The sequence below is a fragment of the Brassica rapa genome, chromosome A05 (assembly GCF_000309985.2).
Source record: "Brassica rapa cultivar Chiifu-401-42 chromosome A05, CAAS_Brap_v3.01, whole genome shotgun sequence".
In the NCBI taxonomy this organism is placed as follows: domain Eukaryota; kingdom Viridiplantae; phylum Streptophyta; class Magnoliopsida; order Brassicales; family Brassicaceae; genus Brassica; species Brassica rapa.
The window spans coordinates 20,369,666-20,382,557 of NC_024799.2; the positions used below are offsets into that span (position 1 = coordinate 20,369,666).

The 12,892-nt window shown below is 34.1% G+C and overlaps 3 protein-coding genes across 3 annotated transcripts; all 3 read right to left on the reverse strand.

The window, feature by feature from the left end:
* Nucleotides 1–1,009: 1,009 nt before the first annotated feature.
* LOC103869355 (cytochrome P450 705A22) lies at nucleotides 1,010–4,892 on the reverse strand. The gene is made up of 6 exons (XM_018659214.2): nucleotides 3,917–4,892; nucleotides 2,511–3,844; nucleotides 2,000–2,083; nucleotides 1,736–1,916; nucleotides 1,585–1,641; nucleotides 1,010–1,494 (listed from the first exon to the last, which is right to left on the reverse strand). Exons 1-2 carry the CDS (start codon nucleotides 4,820–4,822, stop codon nucleotides 3,170–3,172), a joined length of 1,581 nt encoding a protein of 526 aa, XP_018514730.2. The 5' UTR covers nucleotides 4,823–4,892; the 3' UTR covers nucleotides 1,010–1,494; nucleotides 1,585–1,641; nucleotides 1,736–1,916; nucleotides 2,000–2,083; nucleotides 2,511–3,169.
* Nucleotides 4,893–5,202: 310 nt separating this feature from the next.
* LOC103869357 (cytochrome P450 705A22) lies at nucleotides 5,203–8,551 on the reverse strand. The gene is made up of 2 exons (XM_009147435.3): nucleotides 7,084–8,551; nucleotides 5,203–5,941 (listed from the first exon to the last, which is right to left on the reverse strand). Exons 1-2 carry the CDS (start codon nucleotides 7,969–7,971, stop codon nucleotides 5,321–5,323), a joined length of 1,509 nt encoding a protein of 502 aa, XP_009145683.1. The 5' UTR covers nucleotides 7,972–8,551; the 3' UTR covers nucleotides 5,203–5,320.
* A 735-nt stretch (nucleotides 8,552–9,286) lies between these two features.
* LOC103869401 lies at nucleotides 9,287–10,116 on the reverse strand. The gene is made up of 2 exons (XM_009147478.1): nucleotides 10,095–10,116; nucleotides 9,287–10,044 (listed from the first exon to the last, which is right to left on the reverse strand). Exons 1-2 carry the CDS (start codon nucleotides 10,114–10,116, stop codon nucleotides 9,287–9,289), a joined length of 780 nt encoding a protein of 259 aa, XP_009145726.1.
* Between the last annotated feature and the right edge of the window lie 2,776 nt (nucleotides 10,117–12,892).

Sequence of the window (12,892 nt, forward strand, 5' to 3'; positions counted from 1 at the left end):
AATGTAATGTATTAGTTATTGCCATATTATATATAGTTTACCAAAAATATATGTCAGTAATAAATGTGATTTTTCATGTCATATTAACTATAGGCCATGTCATCAATCTTGTTAGCCATGTCATAATTGTTTTTGTAAAAATGATTGTAGAGAGGACATGTGGCAAAATCACTTTGCACATATAGTTTAGGGGATTTTGTTTTGAAGTTGCTTAGATCAATGTCCAATAGTATAAGTGATAGTAATTGATCGATTCAATAAAAATAGAAAAAATCTGATAGTTGTGACAAAATAAATTCATAAAGTAAAGTTGATATTCAAAAGGTAAAATATAAATGTTTGTTTTTGTGATTATTTTATTTGAAGGAAGATAATAAATTGTTTCATCCTTTTAACTTCTTCCTAACTAAAGTTAGGATATGATTTCCAAACAACATTTTAACACATAAAATTAATAAATTGATTAATGTGAGAAATCTAATTTAGATATTTCCTTTTTAAATGACCACATCCGTTTTTTTGCATCTGAAGAAATCTAATGTTTCTATTTGAAGAGAGAAATTTGTTTTTCTATAAATCCAGTCAATAAACAATTTACAGCAAAAAAGTTCAAATATGCAAATCTGAAATGTTATATATTATTCCATTGTGATCAGAGTGACATTAGAAACTAAACTTCAAGCTAACAATAAGCAAATGTTGCCACTTCCCACGTGTATAGAGCCAAAACACATTTTATTTGGCAAGCACTACACATTATATCTCATAAGTAAAGACAGACTCATGTCTGTTAAAATATTCTTCAACTCCTAAAACAGATGGGGAAAAGAATAAACTCGTAAGCAAAATTAATATGCCTAACACTCTCAGGCTCCCACCTGTATTTAGATATGCGGAATTGTCAAACTGTTAGAGATTCTGGAAGTTGTGTTGTCACGATAAGGAAAAGTGATTTGTCGAGTAATTGATTCTTTATTGACGAACAATTTTCAGTAGATGAACGGTATAGTAAGTGGAAACAAATCCTCACGTATTTAATTCCAAACAAACAAAACAACAAATGAGTTTTGCCTCATACAAATTCCATTATCCCCTTCCCCACTTTTGTTTTAAAAATCTAATCTCCAGACAGGCAAACAAAATAAACCTATATAATTCCACCCACCCATATGGAGAACGGAAAAAATATATTCGCAAAATATAAATAAAACTTGGTCTGGCTTGTACCTTTTTTATACATGCAAATTTTGCAGAGAATGGGAGGGGAATGGCACAATCATCCATCCCTAACACTTGTCTTCGTTTCTGATGAGAATGAAAGAAAAAAAGAGCGAACTTGGAACAATCTCCTTCGTCGAATTTGTTCTGAAACTCCACCCAGTGGAGACGCAGTGCGTGAAGGAACGCGCTCAGTGTCTCTATCACCAGCAGCAATTCCACGTAGCGAATATGAAAACAATGATACCAACGATCAGGATCAACACATTGTTGTATCTGTTTATTTTAATGACAAAACAAAGATCGATTAGTTGATTTGCTAATATTAATTAGACTAAGAGAGAGTGAGTGAGAGGATGCGTATACCCCAAGCGAGAAGGAGGACTTTCTCATAGAAGACTGGCAATATCTGAGTATGCAAGACTGCAACACACACAAAGGATGATGGATATAATTAAACCATGAGTATAAATATATATATATGTAGCTTCCTACTACTCCATGATTAGATAGATACCTGAGAGCCCATATACGTAAGTAAGAAGAGGTGTTGGAAAGAGCTCTAAGCACAAAATTCTATAGTGTGAAAAAACTGATGCACTGACCACGTAACCGTGCCCATCTGATCCTCCGCTTGTCTCTACATGAAGACTCTCATACGTCTCCTCAAGAGGTGCGTATGACTGACCTTGTTGCTTCTGGATAAGGAAACCATTTAGAATGACAACCAATGGAAAAAAGAAGGACCATTATATAAGAACTAAAAGGGAAACAATCTCACAGCTTCATGTTGTTTCTTCAAGATGCACGGCTTTGAAAGCAACATACACGGAACAGAGACAATAGCCAGAAAGAGAAGCACAAGCTGGAGAAATGGGAAAGAAAACATGATGAGTGAAACAAAAAGAATGTCATGCTTTTCTTATTAGATCTGGTAACAGTAATTCCAAGGCAGAGATCCTTGCTATATGTAACGGTAGTTTCAATGACAATCAATCCACTCATTCTAAGCTATATCTATTATAATAAAGGAGACAAATAAAGAATATAACCACATAAGCTTGAAAAAGAATATACCAAAAAGAAAGCCATCAACAAAGATTAACGTGAGTCTTAACTTTCGTGACCCCATAACTGATTTTTTTTGCTTGTGAAAAGTTTTGAACCTCAGATATCCAGATCGGTTAGCAGGTCAGCCTCCATTAAAAAAAATATGAACACTTTGTACCCACAGCTCAATAACTGAATGTGCCTAATGACAAAGATGACTCAATCAACACCGATAAACTCACCCTCTTTCTTCACATATCACAGAAAAAAATGGCTCGCATCAACTGTCTCAGCAAAACGGCTGATTTTCAAGGAAGGAGCTTGAAGGTTGCCATTGTTGAACCTATGAGTTTCATATCGAAAAAAGGTGTGAAGACATTCTTATTTATAGAAAAGTAACAATTGAAGAGATTGATGATATCGAGTGAGGCGTAGTGGAATGAATAGAGTAAAGGATGGTAATGACGATCTTAATTATGTGGATTGACTGTTGATGTGAAGCGTTACAGAGAGGCTGGCTAAGGTGTAAGGTCAAGGGAGGCGACTCCGGGGTAAGAAAAAAGAGTTGAACCCAATAGATCTGGATTTTTCAGTAATGGACTAATTTGAAAGCAAGACACAAATATTAGAAGAAATAAAACACGGCTATAGAGATTTTGTTGGTGCCACGTGGCGCGAAAAACCCCTATCTCCTAGATGACGTGGATGCAGAAGGTGAGAAAAAAACTCCCCTTTATATATATAGATAGATAGATATAAATGCTAAACTGTCCAATTTCCAGTTTGTATTTCAAATAGAAATGCTAAACTGTACAACTGATTTTCATTTCTATACTAAGACAAACCAGTAATCCCCAAAATAAATCAACTAACCGAGCACCTGAGTGCAACACAAGCTTTCCTAAACCTTAAGAATTATGTCTGAGAGTTCAGTGACATCTGACTCCAAGTCAGGAACTTGGAATCTGCAGGTGCGAGCAACAGGAATACACTTAAGTGGTCGAGCCATGGTCAAGACCAGTGCTCTAGGAGCTTCGTCCATGTCAATTTCATCTGCTTTAATCTTCCAGTCAAAACACTGCACCATCACTCCTATTGCAGTTCCAACAATGATATAAGCTAGATTTGATCCAGGACAGCCTCTCCTTCCACTACCAAAAGGAATGTACTTAAGTGCATGATCTCTTTCATCTTGTTGTCTTGAACATGGGAAACCTATAAACCTCTCTGGCTTAAACTCATTAGGATTTTCCCAAGAATCAGGATCTCTCATTACAGCATAAGCATTGACAACAAGTGGTGTGTTCTCTGGTACATAAAATCCTCTAATCTTACACCCTTTGCGGGAACTCCTTGCAAAGAGAGCTCCTGGAGGGTGCAGTCTCAGTCCTTCCTTAACAGTCGCCTGCAAGTAAGGGAGGTTTTCCAGATCCGTTTCTTGAACCAACCTTGTTTCCCCAACAACGGAACCAATCTCTTCTCTCAATCTTTCAAGAACTTTAGGATTGTTAATGATCTCTGCCATTGTCCATTGTGTTGCATGTCTCGAAGTGTCACTGCCTGCAATGACAAGATCCTGCAGTTGCCAAAAAAAGGTTTTCAGACAAGATAACTACTAATGATGTTCTTTTGAACTTTAGTTATTTACCACAAACAAGGACTTTATGTGGTTCCTAGTGATCCTATACTCTGCGGTTGTTTCGTCTCTACAAGTTTCCAGCAACACGTCCACCAAGTCCATATCTTGATCATCATCTTTTCTTTTCTTTTCGTGCTCCTCAAGAATCCTCTCTAGCACCTCATCGAATCTACAAGAAACACTCATTATCTCATTTCTAAACATTATTATTCCGAGCTTCTTGAGGGGCTTGTGAAACATGTTTGCCACAAAGATCTTCATGGTCAAGGCAGTGGACTCTGCCACCAAGTCTCTGACTCTCTCCGCCTCACCATTCTCCTCATTACAACTCCTTCCCATGATCATTTTGCAGATGATGTTGTTTGTGAACTTCATTGCTTCCTTACCAATCTCAACGCTCTCATTCCTCACTGTCTTATCAAGCAGGCTAGCGTAAAGCCGTTCTCGCTCGTAGTCCCGGATACCACGTGACCGTTCGAGTGCTTGCGGTCCAAGTAGCTTCGTAACCATTATCTTCTTCATGAACTTCCAGTAATCACCATAAGGAGCGGTGAAAAATCCAAAGGATCCGACCAAGAGGGACTCATCAATAGGAGGCATTCCACGGAACGAGAAGTTCACATCGTGCTCCCTGAAGATCTCGTAAGCCACTGAGGCCGAGGAGACAAAGATCACCGGGACACTGAAGATGTTAAGATGGAAGAGAGGCCCATACCTGGAGGACAGTTTCTGTAAGGCCTTGTGAGTAGAACCAGAGAGGAGAAGGTGAAGATGCCCAATGATTGGCAGAGAAGGAGGGCTTGGAGGCAACTCAAAACCATCCTTTGGTTTCTTGAAGAAGAAGCAAGAGTAACATAAGAGTGAAAAGAGGCATATGATAACTAAGATCAAATAATCTAGAAAGCTTACTGCCATTGTTTCTCAAAGTGAAGAGGCAGATGAGACCAGAGTATCCTCTTATCTAATAGTCAATGATGCTCTGTTGTGTACTAAGAAACGTAAAAAATGGAGCTTACGTGTTTTTATATAAATATATATATGAAGTCCCTTGAGACACACGTGATCATAAGAACCATTCAATATAACGGTATAAAAAACCTTCAACCTCCACGGTGACAACTGGGGTTCCAGGTGTATGTTATGAGCATGGAACCAAAGTATTTCATTCAATAAGCATTTAATTTTGTTTTTGTCTTCTAGACCGGGACGTGAAATACACCGATCATGTACCAATGAACCGGGACACTTAACATTGGAGCAGTCTCTTCTCATTATATTATTCAACTTTTGGAGAGTAAAGTAAACAAAATTACATAAGACCAAAATTAACCGGGACACTTAACTTAGCTTCCTTATTTATATTACAAGTCCTTAACAATCATACGGACACTTTAGTTATAAGGTAATGATATATCAGTGATGCACTGGGAAGCTACAGATTCGAGGAACAGGAATGCACTTAAGGGGATGAGCCATTGTCAAGACCATTCCTGAAAGAGTCTCTTCCAAGTTAACCTTAACTTCTTCAATTCTCCAATCAAAGCACTGAACCATCATTCCAATAGCTGTTCCTAGAAAAATATAAGCTAGGTTTGATCCAGGACATCCTCGCCGACCACTCCCGAAAGAAAGGTACTTCAGTACTTGCTCTCTTATCTCGTCCCCTTGCTCTCCTAGGAACCTCTCTGGCTTAAACTCATCAGGATCGTCCCAGTAATGAGGATCTCTCATGATAGCATAACCATTAACTACAAGTGTTGTCTTCTCTGCAACATAGAACCCTCCCATCTTGCATCCTTCTTGGAGCCTCCTTCCAAAGAGAGGTACCGGTGGATACATCCTTAGTCCTTCTTTGACTATTGCTTGCAAGTAGGGAAGGTTTGGTAAGTCAGTTTCTTGAATCAATCTTGATTTCCCTACAACGGAATCCATCTCTTCTCTTAATCTCTCAATAACTTTAGGGTTGTTAATGATTCTGGCCATTGTCCACTGTATTGTTTGCTTTGATGTGTCAGTGCCTCCAAGGAAAAGCTCCTGTAAGTTTTCAAACGTTTCTCAGTGAGAGGAATTAACTAATTAATGAATTGTATTATATACTAGGTGTTTTGCCCGCGATGCGGGCTTAAACATTTTCATAAATTTTTGAAAAGTTTTTTGTACACTATCTTCATTACTAAAATAAATTTTAAAATAACTTAATATTATATTTTAATTATATAATTAAAATTTTATTTGATTAATATTTAATTATATAATTTATGTTTTTAAGGTTTTACTAAAATACTTTTTCAGATAACAAAACAATATATATATATGCAAAAATTACCTTTTTTTAATTATATTTTTAGATTTTGGATAATTCAATATTATATTTTTAATTATATAATTAAGAATATTATTTAATTAATATTTAGTTATATAATTTATGTTTTTAACTTTTTACTAAAAGACTTATTCAGATAACAATACAATATATACCGAAATTATCTCTTTTTTAGTTATATTTTCAGATTTTGAATAATTCTTAGTATTCTTAATATTAATCAATTATCTAATCAAATCAATTAAAATTTCGTTTTTATTTTTTATTTTTTAATTTATTTATACATTTTATTCATTAAGGGTATAAACGATATTAACCACTCTAACTTTTAACGTGAGAGCTCGATTTCAAAAATTTACTTCGCAAATAATAGTATAGATAGGGCAATTCTTCCAAATAGATCCTTTTTAAGTTTTCCTCACAAAAAAAGTTCTTGAAAAAAAAAAATCAAAATAGGTTTCATTGAAGAGCCAAAAAAACATTTTACCCTCTGTTTTTTATATATATAAATAATAATTATAAAGTTTAAATAATATATGTTTTCTAATTTGAATTTTTTATACTTTTTTTTTCAAATTCTTTTTTGAAATTCGAAAGTGATTTTTGAAACTATTTTTAAGAATATTATTTTTAAAACTTTAAAATTTTAAATCTCACCCCAAAACTCTATCCCTTAAGTCTAAACCCTAAGGTATAAATTAGTTAACACATGGTATAAATGTATAATTATCTATTTAATAAAACATTTTGGTCATTTTGATCTTTAGAAGCTATATTTGTGAAAAAAACTTTTTTTTGCTATCTAAAAATAATTCTTTAAATATATATATGATGTGAGGAAGATTTTAATTACCACAAACAAGGACTTGATGTGATCCCTAGTGATCTTATACTCGGCGTTTTCGTCTTCTTTAGCTTCTAACAACACATCCATCAAATCCTTACCTTGATGATGCTTCTCCAGTTTTGTTTCGTGTTCCACAAGAAAGCTCTCAAGCACCTCGTTGTACCTGCTGGAAATATCCATTATCTCCTTATTGAAAAGTGGGATCCCTAGCTTCTCAAGTGGCTTGCGCAACAAGGTAGCAAATAAAACCTTCTTCGTCAAGGCAATAGATTCAGTAATCAATCCCCTGACTCTCTCACCTTCACCGTTCTCCTCCCCACACCTCCTCCCAATAATCATCTTGCATGTGCTGTTGTTAGTGAACTTCATGGCTTCTCTACGGATCTCAACTGTCTCTTTCTTCATCGCTTTTTCGAGCAGATCAAAGTAAAACATCTCTAACTCCTCCGCGCGGATGGTTCTTGACCGCTCGATTGCTTGCGGTCCAAGAACATTGGCGACGACGAGCTTCTTCATGAACTTCCAGTAATCTCCATGGGGAGCGGAGAAGAAACCTGAAGAACCGAAAAAGAGGGACTCATCGATGGGAGGGAGACCTCGAGAGGAGATGTTCACGTCATGGGACTTGAATATCTCGTTAGCCACTGAGGCAGAGGAGACGAGGACTATAGGGACGTTAAAGATGCGGAGATGGAGGAGAGGACCGTAGTTGGATGAGATTTTCTGGAAAGATTTGTGGATTAAAGAAGAGAGAAGAAGGTGAAGATGACCAATGATTGGCATAGAAGGAGGGCTTGGAGGCAAATCAGAGCTATCCTTTGGTTTCTTGAAGAAGGTAAAGAAACATAGAAGTGAGATGAGGCATAGGAGAATCATCATGACGACGTTGATCATTATTTACTAAAAGTGAAGAAGAGGGAGATGAAACAAGAGGTGTTCGTTGTTCAAGGATCGAACATTCTCTGTTTATATAAACCAGACCAGCGGAAGAAAGGTTCTTTTAGAACACGTGAAAGTAGTGCAAGTTGACCAGTAGTGATATTGTAACGTCTTGCGTCTATGGGACCGAGGACAAGAGCATGAACAACGACTAAGTAATCTAAAAAAACAAAGAACTTAGGGTACGATTCGTTTCCGTTGCCACCCGTAAACGCATCTTTGGTTTTCCGTTACCACCTGTAAACATAGCTTTGAGGAGGCGTTTTGGAACAATCACAAAAATTACAAACCGCTCCAAACATTTTAACCAAAAGGTGGTTCATGTTAACTAGCGGACGGGTTGCGGGTGGATAAATTAATATAAAAATATTTTCTAAAAATATTTTAATTTCTTCAATTTAAATTTTAAAATTAAAATTTTATAAATATATATATTAATTTAAATTCACTAACAGTATCACAATTTATTTTATAAAACTATAAACCAAAATTATTCACTATAATTTTAAACATTAATATATATACATATATAAAAATATATAGGGAATTTCTCTCAAATAGCCATTTTTAAGTTTTTGTCACAAAAATAACTTTTAATAAGAAAAATGACCAAAATAGCCCGTTTTATTTTGAAAATTTTAATATTTATTTTTTATTTTTAAAATTTTGAAACTCTATCCTTAAAGTCCCAACCCTTAACTCTAAACCCTAAGTTTAGATTAGTTAACCCTAGGGTATAAATGTATTTTTACTCTTTAGTAAAACTTCATTTGGTCATTTTTCTCATTGATGACTATTTTTTGACAAAAATTTAAAAAGAGCTATTGTAGGGAATTTTTCAAATAATATATATATATATATATACACAAACATAAATGAAACAAAATATCAGTTTAAAATTTCTAATATAAATCTTTAAAGCAAATCTTATTGAAATTATAACTTTCATTAAACTACAAAAAAATCTAATACTATTATTAATTATATTTTATTAATTATTATTATATTTTATTAATAATTATTATATTTTATTATAATACATATGTTTTTATATTTTTAAATGTTCAGTATGTTATAATGTGTTAATATTAGTAATTTATTATTAAATTGCTGCAGTTTTTCTTAATCAACCAATCGCAAATATTCTGAAAATGCACCAATTTGTTTTTTGATTAAATGTGAAATTTATTGATCATGGCAAAAAGAATAAGCATTTACAAAGACTTATAGGCCTAGAAAACAAATTTACTAAAAGATGAATCTTATTCTGCTATGTATTGGCTGAGACTTCAAACCATATTTGCATCAGACCAGTGAACTGGTCAGCTCTGTAGCGTAGAGAGGAGATTTTGTTTCTCATTGCCTTGTCAATGGCTCTGACTGTTTGATCAACCGTGTGCTGGCCTGTCTGATGCCGTCTTCGGTTTCTTTCCTGCCATAAATGGTAGATGGTGGCTTGAAAGACCATCTTGAGCAGTATCTTGTCCATTTCCTGCAGGTTGTTTGTGCTTAAGAACTGCAGCAAGGTCATCCAGTCAGGATCCGTTCTGTTACCACTCAGCCTGTTAGCTAGCTTGTCCCACACTGTAAAAGAGTAGGGACACGCGAAGAAGACATGATCCCGTGTTTCATCCCTCTCTCCACACATAGGACAGCCTTGATGAATGCCCCAAGCTCTCATTCGGTCTCCTGTTGATAGTATGTTCCTCACAGCCAACCAGACTATTAAAGAGAATCTCGGTACTCCTTGCGTGAACCATACACTCTTGTTCCAGAAAACTGTGGCCTTCTTTTGCCTGATCTGATCCCAAGTGCGCGCTGAAGAGAACCATGGTTTGAAATTGTCATAGGAGTGCTTCCACAGGATTACATCTTGTCCTTGTTGATCATCAGGTACCAGTTCTCTCTGAATGCGGGCATGTAACTCATGGAAATGCCGACTCCTATGTCCTCTGACACTCCACTGCGCTTGAGTAACGGCCTCACATACTCTAGCATTACGAGCAATGCCAAGGTAGCAAGTACCCACTGCACACGTAATGTCAATAAGTCTTCCACTTTGCAGCCAATTATCAAACCAAAAGAAAGTATTTCGCCCATCTTTGACCTCAACCCGTGTGAACTGATATGCTAGCGACCGAAGCTTTAGCAGCTTTCTATCCAATGTATGAGTCGTACAAGTTACTTATTAAAGCTATAAACCGCAACCATCTACATTCGCAAACTTCCACAACCGCAACCGCAACGTTTCAAATCCTTAGTAAAATACGACTGAGGCAAATACGTGTTTAGAATTTGTATATTGATTATATGAATAAATAATTTACAATCTATTAAACCTGTATATATATTAGTTTCAAAACCTGAATTTTCCTTTTAAGAAAACATTCTTATTTCACTAAAAAATTCCTAATCAAAGCATATTGTGCCAAACAAATGTAGCTTTTTATTGGTTTTTATTGGTGTAAAGAGATTTAAGTCATTTCCATAATCAACCGCAAATAAATTAGCCCATGCAAATAGCTTCAAATAAGGCTATTGAGAGTTTTAACAGACACTTGCGCTAGAAACAAGATGACTTTGGTTTGGATTAGAATCCTGTAATTACCACTTTTGCTCTTTGTAGCTAGAGTTCCAAATTAAGACACGTGTAAACAACTACGTAACTACTCTTATCCGTAATCATACGGTTACATTTAAACTGCTAGTAATTCGATATGGTGAGCATTCTATAACGAAAACAAAAAACTTAGGTAAGCACTCGCATGGGTCTATAACTTTTATACAACTCAGTAACTTGCGTGTACCTTATCTCGGCTACAACTATATTTCCTTCTTCAAACAGGTTTTGAATCTGTTACACTCAATTGTTTCTTCTGTAGGAAGTTGAATCATTCACTTGCGTGGAACATTTGTTTGTCACAAATATCTATTACTCGAAGTTGATAAAGTTAAAGTGAAGTCGGTTTTCTTTGACGAAAACATGCTGACGGACAATACTTTCGTCGGTTTTCTTTGACGACATTCCGACGAGATACCGACGAAACATATAATTTCACGTTCGTCGGTATTTCGTCAGAATTTTCCGACGAAATACCGACGAAAGTGAAGTCGTCAGAAATATCCGACAAAATTCCGACAGAATATTATAATTTTGGAGTTTCGATAGGGATTTGAAGTTCGTCGGAATTCCATCGAAATATTCCGACAGAAATCCGACGGATTTTTGACTTTCGTCGGAATGTCGTCAGAATTTTTCAACAGATTTCCGACAGAAACAGATTTTAGATTTGCAAAGTTATTAATGTATAATTTGATACTTAAAATATCTAAACAACATATATATATATATATATATATTTATTTATTATATGAAATTAGTTCACACCGTTAAAGTTTTTATATAAAAAAATTATTTATGTATACATATCAACGTATTCGTAATATCCTCCAACAACACTTATATACTTATACAAACATATTACGGTAATATAAGACTAGATTTTGTTTTTGTATAATATCGAGTGAAACAAGTAATTATTTTAGTTAAACCTCTTATAAATCATTTACATACTATCAAAGATTTCTGTGTCATCATTAGACTGTTGTTTTTAAACCCCAAATTTTTATTTCTCAAAATTCCGTCGGAAATCCGTCGGAAATTTCGACCAAATTCTGACGGAAAATACTGACGAAATTCCGACGGACTTTAACCCCGACCAATCAAAAGACATGCAGAAACTCATAGTTTCTCGAGGCTTCCTTTGGTGATATTCTCGAAACATTCCGACGGAATTTCGACGAAATATATGTGACGAACAGTTTTCGTCGGTATTTCGTCGGAATTTTTCACTTTACCTGGGAAGAAAATCCGCGAAATTTATTTGATTAACCGTTTACAATAGAACCGACTGAATTTCGACGGAATCTGTTCGTCGGTTTATTTTTAATACATAAGTCCACCCTTCTTCTTCCTCCTCATTTTTTCTCTTCTCCTCTGCAATTTTTGCAGTCTTATTCCTCTCTCTCTCTCACAAATGTGTAACTCCAACCCCAAATCCCCCAAATCTTTTCCCCAATCATGTAAGTCATCTAAACCCCTCTTTAGATTACATTTTTTTAGGTTGGAATGTTAGATTTGTGGATTTTAGGTTTTGAATCTGAAGATTTATGATAGAATTGATAGTTTTAGGAGTTATATGTTGTTAGATTTTGTTTTAGGTTGTTGTTTTGTATGTAGATTGAAACTTTTAGATGTTAAGATTTTAGAAATTATATGTTAAACATTTTTATAAGAACATTTTTTGTGTATTTATAATTATTGAAAAGTTTTATTTATATATATATATATATATGTTTTCAAGTTTTTATTATCTTTTATTGTTTCAAAAACGTTTTTATAATTTTATATACCGTTTTAAGCTTTTTCATAAAACATTTTAAGTTTCTATAAAAAATTTAAAAGTTTGTTATAATTAATAAAACATTTTCTGGTTTCTAAAATTTATCAAAACCTTTTTCACCATTTTAAAATAATTTTCAATGTATAAAATGTTTTTGTGTTTTTTTAGATTTAATTAAAATATTTTTCAGTTATTAGAAAAAGGTTTCAATTACAAAAAGTTTTTTAAAATTTTAAAAACGTGTGCTCTTTGTTTTAAAATATTATCAATTTATAAAACCGTTTTATGTTTTTAAAAATTTATAAAAACATTTATTATAAAGGATTTTAAAAAAACTTATACTACAAAAACGTTTTTCTAATTTTAATTATATATATAAAGAATTAGAAATATTTATTATAAAGTTTTTAAAACATAATTATCTTAAAAAACGTTTTTCTAATTTTTAAATTTTATATATATTTCATGAATTA

What these genes read in the sequence shown, in the direction of transcription:
- LOC103869355 (XM_018659214.2), bottom strand. Translation starts at nt 4,822, where the DNA reads ATGGCAGTAAGCTTTCTAGATTATTTGATCTTAGTTATCATATGCCTC. An exon ending in ACATAAAGTCCTTGTTTGTG is followed by an intron (nt 3,845 to 3,916) that starts GTAAATAACTAA and finishes TGGCAACTGCAG; the next exon opens with GATCTTGTCATTGCAGGCAG.
- LOC103869357 (XM_009147435.3), bottom strand. Translation starts at nt 7,971, where the DNA reads ATGATCAACGTCGTCATGATGATTCTCCTATGCCTCATCTCACTTCTA. An exon ending in ACATCAAGTCCTTGTTTGTG is followed by an intron (nt 5,942 to 7,083) that starts GTAATTAAAATC and finishes GAAAACTTACAG; the next exon opens with GAGCTTTTCCTTGGAGGCAC.
- LOC103869401 (XM_009147478.1), bottom strand. Translation starts at nt 10,116, where the DNA reads ATGGGCGAAATACTTTCTTTTG. An exon ending in GGGCGAAATACTTTCTTTTG is followed by an intron (nt 10,045 to 10,094) that starts GTTTGATAATTG and finishes TTACGTGTGCAG; the next exon opens with TGGGTACTTGCTACCTTGGC.